The sequence below is a fragment of the Pleurodeles waltl genome, chromosome 1_2 (genome assembly GCF_031143425.1).
Source record: "Pleurodeles waltl isolate 20211129_DDA chromosome 1_2, aPleWal1.hap1.20221129, whole genome shotgun sequence".
NCBI lineage: Eukaryota > Metazoa > Chordata > Amphibia > Caudata > Salamandridae > Pleurodeles > Pleurodeles waltl.
This window is the reverse complement of record NC_090437.1, coordinates 1,297,660,917-1,297,687,384: the sequence shown is the minus strand read 5'-3', so window position 1 is coordinate 1,297,687,384 and position 26,468 is coordinate 1,297,660,917. Positions and strand designations below refer to the sequence as shown.

General features: G+C 45.4%; 1 protein-coding gene across 2 annotated transcripts in view; it reads right to left on the bottom strand.

Moving 5' to 3' along the window:
• The window catches only part of NAGK (N-acetylglucosamine kinase), a 173,130-nt gene that overhangs the window by 64,622 nt on the left and 82,040 nt on the right, over positions 1 to 26,468 (bottom strand). For both annotated transcript variants that reach the window (XM_069205395.1, XM_069205404.1), the window contains exons 6-7: positions 23,029 to 23,141; positions 8,081 to 8,168 (exon numbers count right to left, since the gene is read on the bottom strand). In XM_069205395.1, coding sequence (XP_069061496.1) covers positions 8,081 to 8,168; positions 23,029 to 23,141 — 201 coding nt within the window. The remainder of the gene's footprint in view (positions 1 to 8,080; positions 8,169 to 23,028; positions 23,142 to 26,468) is intronic.

Genomic DNA, 26,468 nt, shown 5'->3' with positions numbered 1-26,468 from the left:
CAGTGCAGGCTTTGTTACTGGCCTCAGAGTGACAAAGGCACTCTCCCCATGGGGCCAGCAACATGTCTCTAGTGTGGCAGGCTGCTGGAACCAGTCAGCCTACACAGATAGTTGGTTAAGTTTCAGGGGGCACCTCTAAGGTGCCCTCTGTGGTGTATTTTACAATAAAATGTACACTGGCTTCAGTGTGCATTTATTGTGCTGAGAAGTTTGATACCAAACTTCCCAGTTTTCAGTGTAGCCATTATGGTGCTGTGGAGTTCGTGTAAAACAGACTCCCAGACCATATACTCTTATGGCTACCCTGCACTTACAATGTCTAAGGTTTTGTTTAGACACTGTAGGGGCACAGTGCTCATGCACTGGTACCCTCACCTATGGTATAGTGCACCCTGCCTTAGGGCTGTAAGGCCTGCTAGAGGGGTGTCTTACCTATACTGCATAGGCAGTGAGAGGCTGGCATGGCACCTTGAGGGGAGTGCCATGTCGACTTACTCATTTTGTTCTCACTAGCACACACAGGCTTGTAAGCAGTGTGTCTGTGCTGAGTGAGAGGTCTCTAGGGTGGCATAAGACATGCTGCAGCCCTTAGAGACCTTTCTTGGCATCAGGGCCCTTGGTACTAGAAGTACCAGTTACAAGGGACTTATCTGAATGCCAGGGTGTGCCAATTGTGGATACAATGGTACATTTTAGGTGAAGGAACACTGGTGCTGGGGCCTGGTTAGCAGGGTCCCAGCACACTTCTCAGTCAAGTCAGCATCAGTATCAGGCAAAAAGTGGGGGGTAACTGCAACAGGGAGCCATTTCTTTACACAAGCCCCCCCCAGCCCACAGGCCAGGAGACTCAGCCCAAGCTGGGAGAGTCTTCCTAGTCTGTCAGGCGAGGAAGAGTAGGAGAAATAGGCTGGTTAGTTGCAGGGCCTACTCTGCCTTACATCCTTCTGTTCAGGTCATTCCCTTTGGGGAACTGACCCACTTCCACAGTGATAGGACCTAGTCTGAATTGCCTCTTGTCTGCCTCTTCAATGTCTCCACCCATTCTTTCTATTTTGGTCTTAGAGGTGTCCACCTCTGCTAACCTTATCTTGGCCAGGGTCACCCCTAGCTTACCCAGAGAGGTTACCCAGAGCTGGAGTAACCCCACCATGACCAATAGGGTCAGGGGGCCTAACTTGCTATTTGGCATGGGGTCAGACCACCATGCTAAGGATAGTGCAGCCATAAAGGCTAACACCCAGCAGAGGCCACTGACAGCTGTCAGTGCCCAGAACCACACCTTTAGCTCTTCACCTAAAAGGGAAGGGGCTAAGTTACAGGCTTCTTTGGGTTCAGGTTGCCTGTCTGCTGTATTGGAGTGGGGGGTTACCACATCTTGTAGTAAACACCCTTCTTCCACTCTTTCTTCTGTTAGCTGAGGAGCCACCCACTCAGGTTTAACAGTTGCCTGACTAGCCAGGACTTCTTGTGGGTCAGGTTGGACTTTATCAGGGCCATTTTTGGAGTTCTCCCCTACTGGAGCAGAATCTCCTTGGCTTGCTGTAACCTTGGCTAAAGGTTGTCCACCCCTCCTACTCTGTTTTCTTTTCTTCTTCTTCTGGGGCCTGCTTGCATTTACTGCAGAGGCAGGACTTCCAGAATCCTTAAGAGAGGACTGGCACTGAACCAGTTTCTCTCTTGGGCTCTGACTAACCTCTGGGTAGTCATTTCCAAGGAGACAATCAAGGGGGAGGTCTGTACTGACTACTACCCTTCTCCAGCTAAGAGTGCCACCCACTTCTATGGGCACTAAAGCCACAGGCCTCTTAGTGACCCTGTCTAGGCTAACTCTTACCCTGACAGTCTCACCTGGGATGTACTGGTTTGAGAGCACCAGCCTGTCATGCACAATAGTGTGACTGGCACAAGTGTCTCTCAGGGCAGTGGTTGGGATTCCATTCACCAGTAGGTGGTGGAAGTGTCTACTTCCCTCTGGAATCTCCAACTCACCTGTTGGGCCCTGTTTCCAGTTGAAGGCTAGGAAGACCTCCTCATCTGAGGAGTCATCTCCCATGGCTACACTGGTTACCCCAGGAATTTTGTTCTGGGGTTTGTTTTTGGGACAAGAAGTGTCCTTGGTGTGGTGCCCAGACTGTTTACAGTTGTGGCACCATGCCTTAGTGGCATCCCAGTTCTTACCCTGGTACCCACCTTTGTTTTGGGTTGTGTCTTGGGGCCCACCCACCTGTTCTGGTTTTTGGGGGCCTACAGAGGACTCTTTTTCTTTGTTTCTAGTGTCACCCACTTTCTCCTGGGGAGTTTTTGTAACCCCTTTCTTTTGGTCACCCCCAGTGGAAGTTTTGGTTACCCTAGTCTTGACCCAGTGGTCTGCCTTCTTTCCCAATTCTTGGGGAGAAATTGGACCTAGGTCTACCAGATACTGATGCAACTTTTCATTGAAGCAGTTACTTAAAATGTGTTCTTTCATAAACAAATTATAAAGCCCAACATAGTTACACACTTCATTTCCAGTTAACCAACCATCCAGTGTTTTGACTGAGTAGTCTACAAAATCAACCCAGGTCTGGCTCGAGGATTTTTGAGCCCCCCTGAATCTAATTCTATACTCCTCAGTGGAGAATCCAAAGCCCTCAATCAGGGTACCCTTCATGAGGTCATAAGATTCTGCATCTTTTCCAGAGAGTGTGAGGAGTCTATCCCTACACTTTCCAGTGAACATTTCCCAAAGGAGAGCACCCCAGTGAGATCTGTTCACTTTTCTGGTTACACAAGCCCTCTCAAAAGCTGTGAACCATTTGGTGATGTCATCACCATCTTCATATTTTGTTACAATCCCTTTGGGGATTTTTAGGATGTCAGGAGAATCTCTGACCCTATTTAAGTTGCTGCCACCATCGATGGGACCTAGGCCCATCTCTTGTCTTTCCCTCTCTATGGCTAGGAGCTGTCTTTCCAAAGCCAATCTTTTGGCCATCCTGGCTAACTGGATGTCCTCTTCACTGGGGCTATCCTCAGTGATTTCAGAGGTGTTGGTCTCTCCTGTGAGGGAACCAGCATCTCTGACTATTATTTTTGGAGTCAGGGTTTGAGGGACCCTGTTCTCCCTAGATAGGACTGGTAGGGGGGAATTTTCCTCCAAGTCACTATCCTCTTCCTCTGAGTTGCCACCCTCAGAGGGGTTGGCCTTTTCAAACTCTGCCAAAAGCTCCTGGAGCTGTATTTTGGTAGGTTTGGGGCCCATTGTTATTTTCTTTATTTTACAGAGTGACCTTAGCTCCCTCATCTTAAGATGGAGGTAAGGTGTGGTGTCGAGTTCCACCACAGTCACATCTGTGCTAGACATTTTGCTTCTAAAAGTTGGAATACTTTTTAAGAATCTACAACTGGTTCTAGAATCTAATTCAAACTTTTACAAACTTTTAAACTCTAAAAGAAATGCTAAACAGGATCTAACACAAGGCCCTAGCAGGTCTTTTAAGAATTTAGAAAACTTTTCAAATTGCAAAAATCAATTTCTAATGACAATTTTGGAATTTGTCGTGTGATCAGGTATTGGCTGAGTAGTCCAGCAAATGCAAAGTCTTGTACCCCACCGCTGATCCACCAATGTAGGAAGTTGGCTCTGTATGTGCTATTTCAAAGTAAGGAATAGCATGCACAGAGTCCAAGGGTTCCCCTTAGAGGTAAAATAGTGGTAAAAAGAGATAATACTAATGCTCTATTTTGTGGTAGTGTGGTCGAGCGGTAGGCTTATCCAAGGAGTAGTGTTAAGCATTTGTTGTACATACACATAGACAATAAATGAGGTACACACACTCAGAGACAAATCCAGCCAATAGGTTTTTATATAGAAAAATATCTTTTCTTAGTTTATTTTAAGAACCACAGGTTCAAATTCTACATGTAATATCTCATTCGAAAGGTATTGCAGGTAAGTACTTTAGGAACTTCAAATCATCAAAATTGCATGTATACTTTTCAAGTTATTCACAAATAGCTGTTTTAAAAGTGGACACTTAGTGCAATTTTCACAGTTCCTAGGGGAGGTAAGTATTTGTTAGGTTAACCAGGTAAGTAAGACACTTACAGGGCTTAGTTCTTGGTCCAAGGTAGCCCACCGTTGGGGGTTCAGAGCAACCCCAAAGTCACCACACCAGCAGCTCAGGGCCGGTCAGGTGCAGAGTTCAAAGTGTTGCCCAAAACACATAGGCTAGAATGGAGAGAAGGGGGTGCCCCGGTTCCGGTCTGCTTGCAGGTAAGTACCCGCGTCTTCGGAGGCCAGACCAGGGGGGTTTTGTAGGGCACCGGGGGGGGACACAAGTCCACACAGAAATTTCACCCTCAGCAGCGCGGGGGCGGCCGGGTGCAGTGTAGAAACAAGCGTCGGGTTTGCAATGTTAGTCTATGAGAGATCTCAGGATCTCTTCAGCGCTGCAGGCAGGCAAGGGGGGGATTCCTCGGGGAAACCTCCACTTGGGCAAGGGAGAGGGACTCCTGGGGGTCACTTCTCCAGTGAAAGTCCGGTCCTTCAGGTCCTGGGGGCTGCGGGTGCAGGGTCTCTCCCAGGCGTCGGGACTTTAGGTTCAAAGAGTCGCGGTCAGGGGAAGCCTCGGGATTCCCTCTGCAGGCGGCGCTGTGGGGGCTCAGGGGGGACAGGTTTTGGTACTCACAGTATCAGAGTAGTCCTGGGGTCCCTCCTGAGGTGTTGGATCGCCACCAGCCGAGTCGGGGTCGCCGGGTGCAGTGTTGCAAGTCTCACGCTTCTTGCGGGGAGCTTGCAGGGTTCTTTAAAGCTGCTGGAAACAAAGTTGCAGCTTTTCTTGGAGCAGGTCCGCTGTCCTCGGGAGTTTCTTGTCTTTTCGAAGCAGGGGCAGTCCTCAGAGGATGTCGAGGTCGCTGGTCCCTTTGGAAAGCGTCGCTGGAGCAGGATCTTTGGAAGGCAGGAGACAGGCCGGTGAGTTTCTGGAGCCAAGGCAGTTGTCGTCTTCTGGTCTTCCTCTGCAGGGGTTTTCAGCTAGGCAGTCCTTCTTCTTGTAGTTGCAGGAATCTAATTTTCTAGGGTTCAGGGTAGCCCTTAAATACTAAATTTAAGGGCGTGTTTAGGTCTGGGGGGTTAGTAGCCAATGGCTACTAGCCCTGAGGGTGGGTACACCCTCTTTGTGCCTCCTCCCAAGGGGAGGGGGTCACAATCCTAACCCTATTGGGGGAATCCTCCATCTGCAAGATGGAGGATTTCTAAAAGTCAGAGTCACCTCAGCTCAGGACACCTTAGGGGCTGTCCTGACTGGCCAGTGACTCCTCCTTGTTGCTTTCTTTGTTCCCTCCAGCCTTGCCGCCAAAAGTGGGGGCCGTGGCCGGAGGGGGCGGGCAACTCCACTAAGCTGGAGTGCCCTGCTGGGCTGTGACAAAGGGGGGAGCCTTTGAGGCTCACCGCCAGGTGTCACAGTTCCTGCCTGGGGGAGGTGTTAGCATCTCCACCCAGTGCAGGCTTTGTTACTGGCCTCAGAGTGACAAAGGCACTCTCCCCATGGGGCCAGCAACATGTCTCTAGTGTGGCAGGCTGCTGGAACCAGTCAGCCTACACAGATAGTCAGTTAAGTTTCAGGGGGCACCTCTAAGGTGCCCTCTGTGGTGTATTTTACAATAAAATGTACACTGGCTTCAGTGTGCATTTATTGTGCTGAGAAGTTTGATACCAAACTTCCCAGTTTTCAGTGTAGCCATTATGGTGCTGTGGAGTTCGTGTAAAACAGACTCCCAGACCATATACTCTTATGGCTACCCTGCACTTACAATGTCTAAGGTTTTGTTTAGACACTGTAGGGGCCCAGTGCTCATGCACTGGTACCCTCACCTATGGTATAGTGCACCCTGCCTTAGGGCTGTAAGGCCTGCTAGAGGGGTGTCTTACCTATACTGCATAGGCAGTGAGAGGCTGGCATGGCACCCTGAGGGGAGTGCCATGTCGACTTACTCATTTTGTTCTCACTAGCACACACAGGCTTGTAAGCAGTGTGTCTGTGCTGAGTGAGAGGTCTCTAGGGTGGCATAAGACATGCTGCAGCCCTTAGAGACCTTTCTTGGCATCAGGGCCCTTGGTACTAGAAGTACCAGTTACAAGGGACTTATCTGAATGCCAGGGTGTGCCAATTGTGGATACAATGGTACATTTTAGGTGAAGGAACACTGGTGCTGGGGCCTGGTTAGCAGGGTCCCAGCACACTTCTCAGTCAAGTCAGCATCAGTATCAGGCAAAAAGTGGGGGGTAACTGCAACAGGGAGCCATTTCTTTACAAGACCAAATAAGTGATTCATTTGTGAACCGAACAAATACCTCTGTATAATTGATGGGAAGTGCGAAAGGGGAGAGGGAGGGGGAGTTACAAAAGATGGGAAGTTATTTTGTTTTTGTATGCGTTTCATGCAATTATAAAGCAATATAAGAGATCTTAAAAAAAAAAAGTGCAAAAAGGCTACTCAAATTAAAGGATGGCTGAATCACATGCTAGATTCAGAAATTCTTGCAGATGGGAATCAGGATCTGAGCCAGAGCCAACGTTGTAAATTTGGAAACTATCAGAAACTGTTATATGTAATACAATCTCAACACCAAACAAATACTTTTTCTTCCTAGGTTAAAACTATTTATGTAAAATCCATTGGTGTGATGGAGCAATGTGTTCAAGTGAGAATCTCAGCTGTATGTGAGACTATCCATCACCCGTGATATTTCACAACCCTGTATAGAAAGATTTGGTAGATCCAGTCAGATCACCTGAGGTACGGCTAGTTCCAAATAATGCAGATTAACACCCGCAGGAACTTGTGATCACTTCCGCCAGGACCAAATGCATTATTGCCCTCCTACAGGAAGTAAAACCAATTTTATGTCACTCAGCACTTAGTCCATAGGAAAGGACTTCAGTTTGGGGTAAGATATGAACACTGAGTCAGGGTGTGTTGCCGCTGCATGCAATCAAAGACAGTGATGTAAGAGGTACCTCAAAGAGTCTGAAAGTATGCAGAGAAAATACATCCCAAGAAAGGCCACTATTATGGTCTGCTATCATTTGGATCTGGATGTTACACATCCAGCCCAATCAACTGTTCAGTAACTTGTTTTAGATCAGCTTAACTTTGTTTTTATTTTCCAAAGTTTCATTTTCAAATATTTGGGGAGAAAATATCAAATGAAGGCGAACTGAGCCTTCTGTATTGTACCAGAAATAGCACGAGCTGGACATAGGAAGGTGGCTATCAGAGAGAACAGGACAGAAGAAATCACCTCAACCAGAGATTGGAAGGGCATGCCATCAGTTGGGAGCGTCCCTCCACAAATGTGGAGCTGGCATAGTCCAAACACAAGTACCCTCATTCAACAGAAACTGGCAGCAGCGACAAGTCTGAAACAAATAAAGTGTTGAAGCAGCTGATCTTGCAACAGGATACTTAATATTACAAGGGATAAGGACTTTTAGGGTACATGCAACAGTGCTTAGTCAATGTGCAGTTTTTTGAGTTGATGAATCAGTCTGCATCCTGTTTTCTCATGACAAAATTCTGGATCTCCTCAATTGCAAATCTACGGTTTATGGTGGATGCTCATATGGTTGAAATTTAGCCAGAATTCACAATTCTTCCTAATTACATTTTGCAACATATTTGCACCTGCGATTTTCGTCCTAAATAGGATGGAATAAATGTGTTTTCTGGAAGTGTAGGGGAAGAGCTAAAGGGATAGATACATTTAGTATTTTCTTTGTGAGAGATAAAATATATATTGGCAAATTTCTGGAATCATTAGTCATGTTGTTTAGCTGGCTGTGGATAAGCAAAGTAGTAAAAGTATGCTGGAAATCTACGATTTGCATAGCCTTTTGTAAGAACTACAGAGGATTTTAGGACTCTCCTAACATTCCTGACACTTTGTTGAAGAAAACCTACAATATGAAGATTTATCTGTAAGACAAGCCCAATATTCATATCAACTAAAGCATGGCCATGCATTAGCATTTCAGGATGCTTTTTTTTTTTTAATACACTATTCTTGTGAGACAGGACACCATTAATTGTACACTACCTTCTGCTAGTTTCTGGCAAAACCCCGCAAACTTGGATTTCTCAAAGGTTCTGTACAGGTGAGTCAGGATACCGAGACGATCAGAAACCTGAATGAACACAGGGAAAATAAAAGACAACAGAATTAACATACATACATACAAGGGCCTTGTACTTCCTTGTAAATAATAGTCAATCCGAGTCAACACCAATGGAGGGGGAGTACATACCAAGAGCCCCATTGCGAAGACCTGATGATTCTTCGATCGTTGGTTAGGGCTGAATGTCATGCTAAAGTCAACATGCCAATATCAGGTGTGCTCGCTAATCAAGTCTTTTGCTCCCTGCAGGTGGTAGCCATTAACCTGGCCATTAACACTGGAAAAACACTTTTTTTGACCACCCCCTTTTTCTCAGCTCCCGCTTGACGGATCACCCCGAAACTTTCCATGCACAACAAGACCCTTGGGCACACTTCTTTTGGAAAAGTTTGTGAAGATTCGTCAAATGGTGCCAAAGATATAGCTAAGTCAAAAACACTTTTTCAATTGAAATTAGGTCCTAACTATAACTACCTACTGACTGCCAGTAGGTAATGCAGTCATAATAAGAATTTACATGATAATACACAATAAACAAAAGAAAAAATCCTAACTAAAGTTAAATGAAATAAAACAAGACCCATAAGAACATAATCCATGCAGAAGAATAAGCTGCTGCATAACATGCATAACAAATGAACAATAAGGAATAGCCCACCTCATATTCATCATGTCAGGTAGGTGCCCGCTGGGTCCTTCCATGACTCATATCATCCTTCCCATGCACCTCACTTCCTTAAGAATGAACTTCATCCCTTCTACTGACAATAGCTTCAACAAATAGTCAGCAGCCTTCACCACTTTCTTGTAGTTCCACACATTTCCATCGCTCAATAATACAGTGTAGGGATACACTTGCAATGGCTCCGAAATCTTGCGAACCCCATGTCTTCTTTCCGCCCCTTCCCTACACATACCCATTCTCCTTCTACACATTTCTCCATGATACCAGTTGACCTTCCCAACACTTCACCTGCATATTCCTTTTTTCTACACCATTGGAAGTCAAATCTCTAGTTTTCATTTCACGCATAGCTTCAAAAGGTACTTTCTCTGTGATGGTGTTAGGTGTGGTATGCTCACACCAATTTCCTCATGGCACACAGCTGGTTACCTTGATTCAACGCAAAAACAACAGGTGATGGATGGAATGCTGAACAATGTCAAACATTCACCCCCAGTACAGAGATCTGGGCCTAAATCCATCGTTTTTTTGCCACCCATGAAGTTCCAGTTTGGACCCAGCTACATGCAAATCAGTCTTGACCCTGTACCCAATGGGAACAGTCCAGCCCGAACTGCCAAGCAAGGTCCTCCCTGGACTGGAAACAAGCATCCTAGGACCGGTTTCAGGGTATCACCCTTCAGCAGCCAGGCTAGCTTGATTCCAGTGGCATGGGGAGCACGGGACCCACATCTGGGCATACCCTTCCCACTTGGGGCGACAAATGCAAAAACAACAGGTGATGGACGGAATGCTGAACAATGTCAAACATTCACCCCCAGTACAGAGATCTGGGCCTAAATCCATCGTTTTTTTGCCACCCAAATCCGTTCCAGTTTGGACCCAGCTATATGCAAATCAGTCTTGACCCTGTTCCCAATGGGAACAGTCCAGGCCGAACCGCCAAGCCAGGTCCTCCCTGGACTAGAAACAAGCATCCTAGGACCGGTTTCAAGGTATCACCCTTCATCTGGGGTGGCATGGTGAGCAAAAGAACAATGGATTAAACCAAGATCTCTGACTGGGGGTGAGTGTTTGCATTGTTCAACACTCCGTTCATCATCCTTTTGTGTTGCTAAAGTTGCCCTAAGTGGGAAGGATATGCCCAGCCGTGGGTCCCTTGCTCACTGTGCCACTGGATTCAAGTTAGCCTGGCTGATGAAGGGTGATACCCTGAAACCGGCCCCAGGTTGCTTGTTTCCGGTCCAGGGAGGACCTGGCTTGGCAGTTCGGGCTGGACTGTTCCCATGAGGAACAGGTTCAAGACTGATTTGCATATGGCTGGGTCCAAACTGGGGTGGCCTGGTGAGCAAAAGAACGATGGATTAAACCCAGACCTGTGACTGGGGGTGAGTGTTTGCATTGTTCAACACTCCGTCCATTATCCTTTTGTGTTGCTTACCTTGATTCAACAACAATTGTAAACCCTCCTTTAGTGTTCCCTTCTATCTCTCAACAAGACCACTGCTCTGGGGGTAATACACAAAAAATCTTATATGCACTCAGATATCCCCCACCCCTTTTCCACAGCTCATCCAAAAAATCTGATAACATCCTGTGTGGTCACATAACTAGTAAATATAACTTCTGGCCACCTTGAAAAGTAGCTATTGACTACCAAGGCATAAATGGGACAGGTCTCTAGAACACTATAGGGCCCCAAAATGTTTAAAACAACTTTTTTCCGCAGGGCATCCATTTTGGCATTCTCCACCAGCAGATACTCCACCATTTTTTGTGATTTATCGCTTTAAGCACATGGCATACATTCTCTAATCGGTCTTTCCACATCCCTATCTAATTCTGGCCACTAATATTCCATTCTCAACCTATGCTTGGTTGCACTCATACCGGTGTGTCCTTCATGCGCCAACCTTAATATGTGGCTTCTTAATACTTTGGGTACAACCAAAAGTTCTCTCAATATCACCTCCCGAACCACAGACAATTCTGCACTCAAATTGCGGAAGGCCTCCGCTCCATCAGACGCCTTCCCTTTAGCTGGCCACCCCCTTGTCATATATCTCTTGACTTCTTGCAAAATGCCATCCTCCTTCATTGCTTTGACCCACTCATCTTGTGATATACGACCCTCTGTGAGAGCACATACATTTGCCAAAAGCTACTCTTCCTCACTATCATTGACCTCACCTGGAGTATCTACTGGTAGTCCTGACAGGCAATCCGCCACCACATTCTTCTTGCTCAGAACATATTCTATTCTGAAGGTGAATTCCAACAATTTAAAAACCTATCACGTGATCCTAGACGAAGCCTGGCATGTACATTTACTGGTGAAAACATTCACTTTTGGCCCATAGTTAGTACAAATCACAAAGGCTGTTTCCCACCTAAACTTCCTTAAGTGATTCACACCCCACCACGCCAAACCCTCTTTCTCTATGGTTTAATATGACAACTCTCCCCCTCTCAAAAGTTGTGAAGCGTACCCAATAGTTACCTTCTTGCCATCCCTGTACTGCATTAGGAGCGCTCCCAAACCCACACCACTAGCATCAGTGCAAATTATGGTTTTGTCACATGTGTCAAAAGTTTTTAAAGCTGAGGCCAATACATTCTTCTTCTTCAGCTGTACAAACTTACTTTCACACTCTTCACTCCACTCAAACTTGACATTCTTTACCATTAACTTCTGCATTCATTTAGTTCTATCTGTGAAGATCTGGACAAACTGGGATTAGTATTCTGCTTAACCAAAGAATGAACAAAGTTTCTCCTTAGTCTGTGGTGATGGGGCACCTTCTCTCGCTCTGATCAACTTCTGCTTCAGTGCCACTCCATGCTCATCCAGCCAGTGGCCCAAGTACTCAACCCCTCTCATCCCAATTTTACATTTGTCCAGCCTGATGGTTCAGTCATGTTCCTACAGAGTTCCCAACACAAAATGTAAGACCTTGTTATTCTTATCCTCATTCTCGCCAAGCACCAAAAGAATATTTTGGAAATATGTCACATTTTTTCTTTCTTGAAAAGATGATGCATGGCGCTCTGGAACACTATTGAAGCCAAGGCCAGCCTAAACGGTATATGTGAATGGATAGGCCCTTTGAGATGTAATTAATTACCTTTTGTCAACCAGCTTTTGCACTAGTTGCTCACGCAGCATATCCTCTAAGAAACCTTTGTAATGATAAGTAAATGCTAGTAACGGTAGTATTGCTATAAAGGTGTCCTCTGATTCACCCGGGAATTGAGTCATTTTAAAAAATCTAAATTGCTCTCCACTTCATTCCTTTTTGTCCCCAAATTCTGTTCTAATTTCAACATTGCTCGATTGTAAGCATCCTATTCTGATACATCATCTTCCTCAGGCAAAGTGGAAAATGCTTCAATATGCGCCGTCCTTCAGCCCCCAAACAGTGCTTAAGCATAGCCAACTTACATGAAGCAGTAAAGATGCCTCCTCCCACTGCTTCCACATAAGCCTGAAAAACCTTCTTTTAATTTTCCCATGCAATGAAAGGTCCCCCTGGTGAATTCAAAACTGCTGTTGGTGCAATCATTCCATCCATGTTAGAAGGAATCTTGTAGTAAATGATTTTAGGTCTTTACATTTTCAGCTATTTAAGTATGCAGGGTTGTACTTGTAGGTTGCTCAACGGGTTTGAAGCAGAAATAAATTCCTGTCTAATTTAAGTTTTAATTGTCTAAAGTCGATGTATATGAAGTGTTAGTACATACAATTTATTCCAGGGAATGTTCCTCATGTAATACATTTACAAGTTGTTTAGCACTAATCTCTCAAGCTGTAGGGTTTGTTTATTGAAAAGCCGTGGGGAAATGCGGTCGAGTTTGGCATATGATTGCGCCTCAAGTTGGCAGGCAGCAATAGTAGCGTGCTCAGGTGAAAGCACTGGGGATGTTGCTCAGCAATGCTGTGTTGCCATCGTGCACAAGGTTAATCTTGGGGACAGTCTCTGAGCATGGTCACAACCAACAACAGCTGTCTGGCCTTCAGCGCACTTGCAACATGGTCTATACCTGTGTTAGGGCCCAATGTCTCCATACTCTGCGCTGGCCTAGTAAGCAGTCCTTTATATCTGCTGTCCTAACAACAGCACGCACCACCAGTCTCCGCACCAATCGCCTTGGCTACCAAAATTCTGCTCCGATGCTGCTGGCTCCCTGCAGTGATGTTCGCCTTCTCCTCGTCTCAAGTGAAAGAACCTCTCGCAACTGGAGTATATTGAACATTTATTGAGCTAAGTAAATCAATAACCAGAAGGCAGCTGCCAGCTAGAAATTTGCCAACGATACTGCCAATGATCTACTCCCTAGCACTGTCCTCTAGTATCCCCAGAGCACTCTAATAATATGGCTCCCCGTAAACCTCAGGGGCGGCTCCTTCGCAAGGGTGAAGGAGCGTTGCCTCCTGGCTAAGCCAGGAGCTGAAAAATAAAACAATATTTCTTTATCGTTTTATCTTTCAGCTGCTGGCTCAGCCAGCTGCAGGTGAAGGGAGGGGTGGGGCTGGGACACGGGAGGAGGGAGAGGGGAGGTGGCGGAGGAGAGAGTGCACCTAAGTGGGCATGTCTGTTTGGCTGGCCGTCTTAGGCCGGCCAAACACACATGCGCACTTAGGTTTCTCCAGCCCGACTGTGTTGAACAGCTGGGCTGGAGAAACTGCAGACCCCAGGACAGCGTTTGAGCGGCAGTCCAAGCCGCTCAGGCCAATCATGACACTGCTTTCATGCTAGCTTTGACATGAAAGCAGCACCAGGATTGCTGGGGAGCCTGTGCTGGCCTCCCAGTGAATGCTGGGACACCAGAAGAAGAGGAGCGAGGCGGCAGGAGGCAGCAGTGACGGGAAGAAGTACGCTTTTTATAATTATTTTTTTATCCCCCCCCCATTCCTCTCCCCTGCCTGCCCCTCCCCTTGAGATCTGTGGTGGCCACCGCCGCTAGTAAACTTATGATTTTCCAGAAATAAAGAATTGTTTTCTAAATATTAAAATACAGACACATCTGTCTTGATTAGCCATTGCAGAGGAACAAATGCAACTGAGTATGTGGAGAGAGAAATCTTAATGCTGCCAAATGAGTTCAGTGAAAATGACACATGTGCTGTATTCCTGCTCCTTTTACAATTATGGGACAGACGTGCATTATTATGTGATGCATTGTGTACAGAGTGGATCACAGACTGGTGCTTTAAAGTGCAGGTGGTGAATTTGATGGTGTTATATTGCACTAGTTGGTGCCTAATAAAAACAATACATACCAAGTTGTTTAAATTAACAAAATTGTGGCAATATTCATTAATCCTGCATGAACTCAAGGAAGTAATTTCTACTTTTTGTACAAATCTGGGGTGGTATATCCTCCACAAATAGCTATTGAGGGGTGTGTTATGTATAATGTAGAAGACAACACTGGGGGCATATGAGCCACTTTGAGGAATTACATATTTAAAAGTTTGCTGTCTTTTCGATCTTCTTGCATAGTGCATAGTTAAGTGAAAATCTAAGGGGCATATTTTTGTTTTGATGCGACTGTGTGACTAAATGTTTTGCAGTAGGAAATTCTACTAACGGATGGGAAGGGTCAGTCTGCTAGTATGTGCCAATATTTCTTTTGGCAAACCCCAGTCCTATTGCAGAATCCACACCACAGGGGTATTCCTCCTTGATCCCTAGAATGACCGTCTCAGGATACAGCTCAACAGGCCGCCCTACCACTCTTGTGGGAATGTGTGCTGCACTCTGCCAACACTTTTTGATCACCCACAGCACCAGATTGTATGAAAGAAATCACTTACCATCTCATGACATCGAAGGCATTTGAGCGACTGGACCTTACCCACCCACCAGTCCCGTTCTAGATGTGTTTAAATTCGATCAAGTATACTTTGGTCGATATTGCCAGTTCTTGGGGAGCCATCTTCGCCTCTGTCCATTTGTATTCTTTCATGGGTCCCAAGTCTAGTTCCCAATGTGACTGCAGCTCCACAAATAAGCGTTTGCTAATAATGAGCAGTAAATCTGGGGGATTCCTTCGGTATTCAGTTGGCTAATAACCTCTCTGACCCCACAGCATGGGCATCAGTTGCATAAAACTCATGAAGGTCGAATTTCCTGACTCATCTGTGTGTGAAGCATTTAACATGACAATCTTCCAACACATCACCCAGATACCTATTGGTCAATGAGTGGACACCAACCTAGCCTGCTGAGTGAGCCAGCCACGCTCCCTAACACAGCGGTGTTCCCTGCTGCAGTTTATAAGACCAACCTATCCAGTTCAAAGCTCTAAGTGGCCGGGAAGGGAGCAAGATGGGTACAAGGGACCCATAAAGAAATCCAAGTAGTTCAGAGCCAATAAATACATTTAGTTAATGTCAGAAGGCAGAAACATGACCAAAAAAACAATGATTCACAATAGTCAACTAGGTTGCCCAGTAGAAAAGGCGTATGTCCCCCATTCCCAAACTCCCTCATCACCCGATTAAGTATATTCATCAAAAGCAAACGGTGAAAGATTCCCCATCCATCAATGAGAACTGTTATAGAAGGTGCTGAAGAAATGTGTAGGGATCGTGCAGGGAATATTTTGCAATGGGTAAAGGAGTCCTAGCAATACAATCGTTTGGAATAAAACTACCCAGCTCACAATGTTAATGGGCAGTGTAACAAGGCGGTACACTTCATCCCCTTTATAATCCTACTTAAAGATATCACATTATGTTTCTAAAATAATCCACGATGAGTGGTAACATGTACCCCTAGGTATCTGAATATGCCCCTGTGAATATGAATTGGTTGCTATGTTTCCTCTTTGAATTGTGACAATGATGGATGAATTCCAATTCATTTATAACTGTTTCCACAAGTCTTTAATTGCCCACCTGGGGTATCGCAAGAAAAGAAGCATATCATTGACATAAAGAAACCTTTATTCTTCAACACTGCTTCACTGAAAGACGTGTTCCAAGGAATCACATCTTATCCAGTTTGATGCTGAGGCAAACAGCACATGTAAGAGGGGTCATCCTTGTCTGCTGGCCCTGCCTATGGGCAATGGACCACACTTAACACCACTGATTTGGTCTCTGGTACATGTGTTAGTATAAAGAGTCCTGAACTAGGCTTTGAAACATAGACCGTAATCCCACTTGCATAGAACCTGGAAGAAGTTACTCTAGTTTAGGGAGCCAAAATCCATTCCAAGGTGATAAAACAGAGCTGCTTATAAGTGCTACTCCTGCAAGATGATGTGTATTCCTTGTCTCTTTCCATTTCCATGTCATTTGACGCTGAGTGTGAACAATTATTGGTAACAGTGTGAGGATCAATAATTGGGGGTATTACAAAGAGGTCACTCCAGAGAAACAGGAACACAGTGAAGAATTCCCCACCTGTAGAACAAACCCAGGCATCAGACTAGATCTGGAAAGTGCAAAGCTCTCACATCGCCGGTAGGGGACACTGGCTTAAGATGGATGCCAGAAGTGGCATTAGGTGGCATCACCAAAGTCATATAGCGCCCGCCCTGGTGCAACAAGCATTAGTTTCCAACCATTTTTTAAAGCCTTTGAGGCAAGAGGTAGAATACCATCTACAGAATAGTGCAGTGCTAAAAATAAAAGTGGAATCTTATTCACTTTCACTATTAAATGAATAATGCAGCTGAAAGTTCAACCTCAATTGAAAACCGGCCTCCATAGGCCACCTCAGTGGACACTGGAGGGTGCAGAACTCAGAGGAGTCAAACAAGTCCATCTGAGGAGTGCCCCACCGCGTCTCTGACTACCTCCAGAAGATTAAACCACTCATGGTCACTGGCTCATGTTGTCAACTCTGGCATTAAGAGCCCCAGCTAGGTGATTAGGGTGAACCAGATCCACTCAGTGGTGTCCCCAAGACCACACTCTCAAAGCTTCCAGACAAAGGAGCTGAGACCCTACTCCTCCTTCTTTGTTCACATATCACATCGCTGTCATGTAGTCTGTCAAGATCTACATGGGCCAACCTTGGATTGAGGGTAGGAAGGCCTTGAGCTCAAATGAATCACCCACAGTTCCAGTAGGCTGAACATGAATAACCTGCTCTCCTGCAGACCAAAGGCTTCTGATCTCCAGATCCCCCAAATGGGCTCCTCACCCTAGGGTGGAGGCATCTGTCACTACAATATTCACAGTTTGAGGGATAGTAAAGGCCATTCCACAGCTCAGGTTTGCTTGGTCCTCCAAAAAGCCACTTTCCCCACAGAACTGTGGGAGATCATGGTGAAATCTGACAGGTCTCCATCATACTTAAGCCACTGCCTGCGGAGGCCCCATTGCAGGGTCTCATGTGCCAACATGCATGCATGAAAGCGCCAGCAGACGTAGGAATCTTAGGACTCCCAGGACTGGAAATCTCATACTTTGCTGAAAGGATGGGCTCCTTTCTCGAATGTCAGTGATCCTCTGAGGTGGAGGAAAAGAGTGGAGAAGGGTAGTATCCAGAACTGACCCTATGAACTGGATTTATTGAGAAGGTCACAGGTGTGATTAGGTTTGCTGATGGAAAGGCCCAGATCGCAAAGCAGAGATACTGTCAACTGCAAAAGGAGCAACACCACCTCTGGGGAACAGGCTTTGATGAGCCAGTCGTCCAGGTATAAAAAAATGGGGAAGCCCAACCTTCTGAGATGACCACAATCACTGTCATCACTTTTGCAAAGACATGAGGTGCCAATGTTAAGCCAAAGAGAAGTACTGTAAACTGGTAGTGCATAGAACCCACCACAAATGGCAATATGCTCGATGTGACCGCAGGACAGGAATACGTAAATATGTATCTTGCAAGCCGAGCGATACCCTTGAGTCTCCAAGAGCCAATGCCAGGAGAATTTGAGCACGGGCAGCAACCTGAACCTTTTTTTCGGGTGGAGAAAATTCAGTTTCCTGAGGCCCAGGATGAGACAGAGACTGCCGTCCTTCTTAGGCACTAGGAAGTAAGATTTGTAGCATCCTTGGCAGTTTTGTTGGTCTAGCACTAACTCCATCACTCCTTTCAATAGGAGGGCTGATGCCCCCTGTTGCAGAATGACCAAGAGATCCATAGGGGAAGATCCATTAAATTGTCTTGAACGTCCATCGAGAAGCCTAAAGTCCTGAGCACCTAAGTGTCCATGTAACAGGGTAGTCTGTATCCAGGCCAAACTCAATATGCTCAACTGCATTCTGACGATCAGTAAGGTCCCCCTGAAAGTGGTCTCTGTAACATGTGGAACAAATGTCTGTCCCATTCTCAGCAAGTTGTGGATGTAAAATGCCAACTAACAGTTGGGTTTCAGAAATTTCAAGGCCATTCTGCAAACAGTGAAGCTTTTCTTTCCCCAGGCTTCCAATCGCATGGACTCTCTATTCTACGGGTTAGTGAGTAGCATTCCTTGCAACTGGCCTTAGAAGCAGGATGCCCGAATAAAAAGCCTCTCTAGAGATGGGTGAGCAGAGAGAAAAGTGGGGGTCACAGGGAGCAGGGCAGTAACATCTGGCTACTCGTTGATTTGCCAGTGAAGCAGAAGATTGCTTTTCCCAAGCCGCCAGGATGGGATCCAGCAAGGTCTTTGAAAGGCAGCAAGGGTTCAAAGAATGGTTGAGCAGGGAGGAGAACCTCAGTTAAGGCGTTTGTCTTGTCATCAACTGTTGGAATTTGGAGATCAAGAACGTCTGCTGCTTTTTTGATTACCGAATGAAGTGAGAGAACGACTGAAGAAGGGAGGCCCACAGGGAAATCCATATCCACTTTTGGTGAAGAACCCAGGCCAAATTCAGAAGTCAACCCAGGAATATCAAAGGGATTTTCAGTAGCTTCCTCCTCATACAAAGGCAGAGTCAAAACAAAATAATTGGTGTATCCTCTCCATGTAGCTTTCTTCTTTGAGTAGCCTTTAAACCTCCCTTTATGATCTTTATTGGCGAGGGTCTGCAGGTGGATGAGGAGGTGTGGGTCCCCTTGGCTTTGATGGAGGTGGCGTCTGTAGCATTTGGACCAGTGCGTAGCTGGCCACTGGGGTGAAGGCAGGAGCCTGCACCAGAGCAACCGGGCCAAAGCCGAAATGGGGCTTGGCTGATTTCTGGAGAAGATGTTGATTGTGGAGTTCAGGAAGGCAGCTGGATCCAAAAATCCAGATGAAGGGGCATAGCGCAGATAGAGTCGGCTTGACAAGACAAGTGCAGCTAAGATGAAGTCAGGAGTCGGGCCGGCTGAGGAACAGGTGCAGAGCTGCCAAAGTGGGTTCACCGGGCTCTAAGGGGACTAACACCAACAAAGAAGGTCCAGTGGGAGTTCTGGTTCCTATGCCTGGGCGCTTCATGAGCTTCTTATGTTTTTTCCTCCTGGTTTCGGATGAGGAAGGGGAGCTCAATCAAAGTCGAGATCGACGATAATGATGTCTTCTTCCATCACGAGCACTCACCATTAAGAGCTTAGGCCTTGCGCTCCTTGATGACTGTCGGATTCATGTGGAGGCAAGAGTCACAACATCAAGAATTGTGGCCAGAGCCCAAGAACCACAGGCAAACAGCATGGGGGTCCGTGATGGACATCTGTCAGTAGCAGTCCTACAGGGCCTATAACCCAAATGCTTGGGTTGAGACATGGCGTATAATAATATTTTTGGTGTAAGAAAACATTTAGAAGAGAACAAGCTCTGGATCCGTCTTGAAGGTGCAGAAAAAAGGGAACAGATGTCGATGAGCCGGGTCAGGCACTATATGGCTTCAGTGACGTCACCCAATGCCACTTCCAGCACCCATCTGACGCTAGTGCCCCCTACTGGCGACATGAGAGACTTGAAGTTTCTAGATTCAGTCTGAAGTCTGAGTTTTTTTTTTTTTACAGGTGAGGAATTTGCAGGTAGAAGCATCCACCAGAAATCTATCACTCATGCCCTCGTCTCAAGCAAGCTGGACTACAGGAACACTCTCTACACTGGGATCAACAAGAAACTCATCAGGAGGCTGCAGACCATTCAGAACTCAGCGGCCAGAATCACCCATAACCTTCCTCGCCGCGCACACATTACTCCTCACCTCAAGGAGTTACACTGGCTTCCCATACACAAATAAGAACAATTCAAATTTGTGACCACTACCTTCAAAGCACTAAATAACCCAGGCATTGCATACCTCAAAAATTGTATCTGCTTTCAAAAACCTTCCAGACACTGCCACACATCCAACACCTATGGAAAACCAGATCCATCGGTCGAGCCTTCTTCTACCACACTCCTAATATGCTTGGAATGCCCTGCTGTTACACATCATAGCCTCTTCTTCACGTCTTGAGTGCGCAAGAAGCAGAAGACCTTGCTCATCGAACAGCCCCTCCTTTCACCCTAGGCGAGGCAGGACTCTCACCAACATAGCACAATGATACCCTCCCAAGGGATCGTAAGCTTTACAAATGAACATAGCATAACATTATAAAGAGGAACACCAGGATGGATGCACAAACAAAAACATGTTTTAGGGCTTTCAGATGCTTTTGCAAAAGTGTGCACTTTTAAAAAAAAAAGTATGTACTGCTAAACATTTCACAAAGGAGTGATGTACAAGGTTTTAAGGAAAGTTTAGAATGTTTGCTCCTCTCCCTTGGTCCTCAGAGACCGGGGTGCGACCCCCTCTACACCTCTCAGCAGAACTGGGATATGCACTGCATTAGCCAGTGAAATTGATCCGTTTTCAGTTGAGAAAATAGCACATTTTATTACTTTTACTAGGTGAGAAATAAAAATTAGCTCGACACTGCCACAGAAGCAGCTTACGTGTACTATAAGAATGAAATACTATAAAAGGGCTCGAAGAATCATAAAAATGTTACTAGACCTGCAGGTCGAGTAGCTTGAATAATCTACTCGACCTAACTGTGATGTATTTCACCCGGAAACGGCTCTCAAATTGTGTGATCCTAGGCAGATATTGTATTTTACAGTCGCCTTTTTTTTTTAATTCTCACATATGCGTGCACCTTCAAATATGTGAGTTCAGCATTTCGCCTGTAAAAAATCCTCTTTTGTTTGATTAAATACAATAAACTATTGCTCCATGTAAAATAAATCTAGCCCAACTATAGGGTAAACATGATCCATGCATGACTTGCCTCTTAGTTTACTAATAACATTGTCATCAGGGCTGGAGATGTTCTCAGTTTCTGTTTAAACACTCACTTTTAATAAGCATATTAATAAAGCGTGATGTGGTATCGCACTATCATTTAAAGACAGGAAATTTCCAAGAAATACCCAAAAACCTTCCCACTAACTTGCAGCATTACTGACAAAACTATATAGTGTATTAACAATAATTTGTGAAAATTGGGTTTCAGAAAACATATTTATCATTTGCACATCCCCAAGTAAAGTGTTCTGACTTTTTTTTTTATCCTATCAAAATATTTTTTTCATCACACAGAAGTGCAAAAAAAAATTTTTTCACAGCTACTGAAATATATTTTAAAATGTTTGTAAAGTTGACTTAGTTATATAAATGTTGTGAGTTAGGAAAAATCTGATACCAACAGCCTTTCGTTTCACACAGGTCAGACAGTTCACCTTACAAAATCATGGAACTCTTCAGTCACAAGGAAAAGTATTTGCATTGCAAGAAGACAGACTGACTTTTGACCTCTGTCTCTGAACACAGAGCAAATGTGACAAGAATAAGATTTAAAGGTCTCTTAATTGCTAATTTAGTTTCTGACAGAACAGAACACCTGTTCTTTGTCCACACGCCCGAGTAGGTTCTAAAAATAGCTTGACCTCATAAAATATGACTCGCCATAGCGAGTGGTCGAGTAGATTTTACGAGCCCTGTATAACATTTTCACAGATGGTCCCACTCCTTTCTCAATGCTAAGGGAGAAGGGCTCCACTCCCTAAAAGATCCAGACCTGCACTCACTTCCAAGATCCCCTTAAACACTACACTTTGTACTCAATGCCCATGCCCTGTGTACACTGCTCCTGCCCCAAATATTCTTCTACACCAGAGCTTCCTAAACTTGTTAGAACCATGCCCCAATCTGTAGAACAATACATTTTTGTGTCCCACCTACCTTTAATGGACATGAGGACGGATGAGTTTTACATGCAACTAAAGCACTGTGTGGTAGCACACTGTCATTTACACACAGCACATTTTCCATTGAAATAGCCGCTAAATTTGCACAGAAACAGTTTAGCTGATAAATCGATATAGCACTCAAATGATAATATGTGGAATTAGGGTTTCTGTGAAAATGTATCATTTGTACATCACCAAGGAAAATGTCTTGATTTGCTTTATTAAAATTTATTTTTACAACACATGTACTTCACTTTTACTTTCCTAATTACTCAGTGCATACAGTTCATTTACAGGTACTCACATTTCATTGTGTTTTGTAAAACAAAAACAAAAAACATCCTTCCAGCAGTTCCTTTCACACGTTCTGTACTTGATCAAGATTGTCACATAATTTACTTTGAAAACTGCTCTCACTTTGCAGTCAGGGAAAGAAAAGTAAACAACATTTTCCATGTTAAATGAATGAGCAGCAACTTGCCAGAAGACACAGCCTGGGATTTGACCTCTGTCTCTGAAGCGCAGCAAATGTGACAAGATAAGCACAGAATTTAAAAGCATCTTTGTTTATTGTTCAAACCTTCCCGACCCACCAAAAGAGAGCTTGCCACCCACAAGGGGGTGGCGACACAGCTTTCGAAAGGCTGCTCTACACTTCTCTAGCTCAACCAGACACTTTCCTGCCCATACACACTGCCTGTGGTCCACATCAGAATGCCATTACCGCAAATACTGCCGTCATGCCATAAACACACTGCTGTTCCCCTCAGTTCACTTATTCATACATGCCATACATGCATCCGCCTATGGATCAAATTTCTTGTCCATCTATCCATGAACTCACCTCCTCATTCATTAACACACTCATTGATCTATCCATTCATACGTGATTGACAATTTTTTCAGTTAACCCACTCACCCATCCACATATGTTATCTTACCAATCAATGAAGATACACTTCTACTTATTGAGTTTGTCAGTGCTTGTTGTATTCTTCAGTTTACTTATATTGAATACTTATGGATTTTGGAGATGTACACGTTACCCAAACCCAACAGGAACAATCAGCCTACCTGAAAGTAGTCGAACATGGCATGCTTTACATAGCCAATATCATAAGGCGGAACTACGAGATTGTCTATCGCGTCAAACACAATCTTTACAGCTTGGTGTGCAATCCAAAAGGCTGTAGGGAAACAAAATGCACAAACTTGCCATCAAATAGAATCAACAAAAAATGCTGTGCATTTTAAGAGAGTACATATAAAATGACAAATTGTCCTCATTTTGGCTAAAATGTACATCACAGTTAAGCTTGTAGGTCTGTGTACTAATTTAAGGCCATACTATGTGCACTTTCAGCTTAATGTTCTAGACCTTCTTTTACAATTGCAGCAACGTTTTGATTCTTTAAACTTTGTAACTGTATAATCAATAAACCTGATGCTATTAAGACTAAACTTGAACCTGGAGAATGCCTGCATTTCTGTCTATGTTCCTATGGAGAGGTGATTAGCCACAATGCACTGCATAAAAATACTCTGAGTACAAGTACTTGGGTTATCTAGGGGGTCAAGACAAACAACCAGATGTGCCTTCATCACCTCAACAACTGCATTAACCCGTCTCCACAAGTGCCACATGGAGCCTTGTCAATGAATCAACTTGACCAGGACATATCCTCTGCTAGTAAGAAAACTGGATCAGTAGCAAATTCTCCTAATCAATGATCTGCAACACTCTCCACTCACCCTAAAGAATGTTATCTCATTTGACACATGAAAACAGTCAAACTACACATGTGCCACTCCCAACCTTCTGGTCGCACCTTCAGAATATGATACTGTACCCTGTACAATTTTTACACCCCAGTGTTGCAGTCAATCCATGGTCTAAACCTTCTCCCAGACCACACCTTCGTACTCCCTCCTGAAGCACCCTCCTGGTTCACAAATTCAGGACTGTCTTGTCACTTCCAAACTATCTCGCTATTGTATTTCTTTGCTACCCTGGCATCCGTGTACTGGATTTCTGCATTATCTCCTTCGGTCTTGCCGCCAAAAGCGGGGCTGTGGCCGGAGGGGGCGGGCAACTCCACTAGCTGGAGTGCCCTGGGGTGCTGTAACAAAGGGGGTGAGCCTTTGAGGCTCACCGCCAGGTGTTACAGTTCCTGCGGGGGGAGGTGTGAAGCACCTCCACCCAGTACAGGCTTTGTTACTAGCCACAGAGTGACAAAGGCACTCTCCCCATGTGGCCAGCAACATGTCTGGTGTGTGACAGGCTGCTAAAACCAGTCAGCCTACACGGGTAGTCGGTTAAGGTTGCAGGGGGCACCTCTAAGGTGCCCTCTGGGGTGTATGTTACAATAAAATGTACACTGGTATCAGTGTGCATTTATTGTGCTGAGAAGTTTGATACCAAACTTCCCAGTTTTCAGTGTAGCCATTATGGTGCTGTGGAGTTCGTGCATGACAGACTCCCAGACCATATACTCTTATGGCTACCCTGCACTTACAATGTCTAAGGTTTTGCTTAGACACTGTAGGGGCATAGTGCTCATGCACTTATGCCCTCACCTATGGTATAGTGCGCCCTGCCTTAGGGCTGTAAGGCCTGCTAGAGGGGTGACTTATCTATACCTGTAGGCAGTGTGAGGTTGGCATGGCACCCTGAGGGGAGTGCCATGTCGACTTAGTCGTTTTGTCCTCACTAGCACACACAAGCTGGCAAGCAGTGTGTCTGTGCTGAGTGAGGGGTCCCCAGTGTGGCATAAGACATGCTGCAGCCCTTAGAGACCTTCCCTGGCATCAGGGCCCTTGGTACCAGGGGTACCAGTTACAAGGGACTTACCTGGATGCCAGGGTGTGCCAATTGTGGAAACAAAAGTACAGGTTAGGGAAAGAACACTGGTGCTGTGGCCTGATTAGCAGGCCTCAGCACACTTTCAAATCAAAACTTAGCATCAGCAAAGGCAAAAAAAAGTCAGGGGGTAACCATGCCAAGGAGGCATTTCCTTACACAACACCCCCTCCCCCCCCCAAATGAAAGAGGATGAGACTATCCTTTCCCAAGAGAGTCTTCATTTTCTAAGTGGAAGAACCTGGAAAGGCCATCTGCATTGGCATGGGCAGTCCCAGGTCTGTGTTCCACTATAAAGTCCATTCCCTGTAGGGAGATGGACCACCTCAACAGTTTTGGATTTTCACCTTTCATTTGCATCAGCCATCTGAGAGGTCTGTGGTCAGTCTGAACTACAAAGTGAGTACCAAAGAGGTATGGTCTCAGCTTCTTCAGGGACCAAACCACAGCAAAGGCCTCCCTCTCAATGGCACTCCAACGCTGCTCCCTGGGGAGTAACCTCCTGCTAATGAAAGCAACAGGCTGGTCAAGGCCATCATCATTTGTTTGGGACAAAACTGCCCCTATCCCATGTTCAGAGGCATCTGTCTGCACAATGAACTGCTTGGAGTAATCTGGAGCTTTTAGAACTGGTGCTGTGCACATTGCTTGTTTCAGGGTGTCAAAGGCCTGTTGGCATTCTACAGTCCAGTTTACTTTCTTGGGCATTTTCTTGGAGGGAAGTTCTGAGAGGGCTGTCACTATGGATCCATATCCCTTCACAAACCTCCTGTAGTACCCAGTCAAGCCAAGGAATGCACTGACTTGAGTCTGTTTTTTTGGAGCTGCCCAGTCCAGAATAGTCTGGATCTTAGGCTGGAGAGGCTAAACTTGGCCTCCACCTACAAGGTAACCCAAGTAAACTACGGTTCCCTGCCCTATCTGGCATTTGGATGCCTTGATAGAGAGGCCTGCTGATTGCAGAGCCTTCAAAACCTTCTTCAGGTGGACCAGGTGATCCTGCCAGCTGGAGCTAAAGACAGCAATATCATCAAGATAAGCTGCACTAAAGGACTCCAAGCCAGCAAGGACTTGATTCACCAACCTTTGGAAGGTGGCAGGGGCATTCTTTAAACCAAAGGGCATAACAGTAAACTGATAATTCCCATCAGGTGTGGAGAATGCTGTCTTTTCTTTTGCTCCTGGTGCCATTTTGATTTGCCAGTACCCTGCTGTCAAGTCAAAGGTACTTAAGTATTTGGCAGCACCTAGTTTGTCAATCAATTCATCTGCCATTGGAATGGGATGGGCATCTGTCTTGGTGACAGAATTAAGTCCTCTGTAGTCCACACAAAACCTCATCTCTCTCTTTCCATCTTTGGTGTGAGGTATGGGGACTAAGACCACTGGGCTGTCAGAGTGCTCAATGACTCCCAATTCCAGCATCTTGTGGACTTCCACCTTGATGCTTTCCTTAACTTGGTCAGACTGTCTGAATATTTTGTTTTTGACAGGCATGCTGTCTCCTGTGTCCACATCATGGGTACACAGGTGTGTCTGACCAGGGGTTGGGGAAAAGAGCTCAGCAAACTGTTGCAGGACCTTCCTACAGTCAGATTGCTGTTGGCCAGAGAGGGTGTCTGAATAGATCACTCCATCAACTGAGCCATCTTTA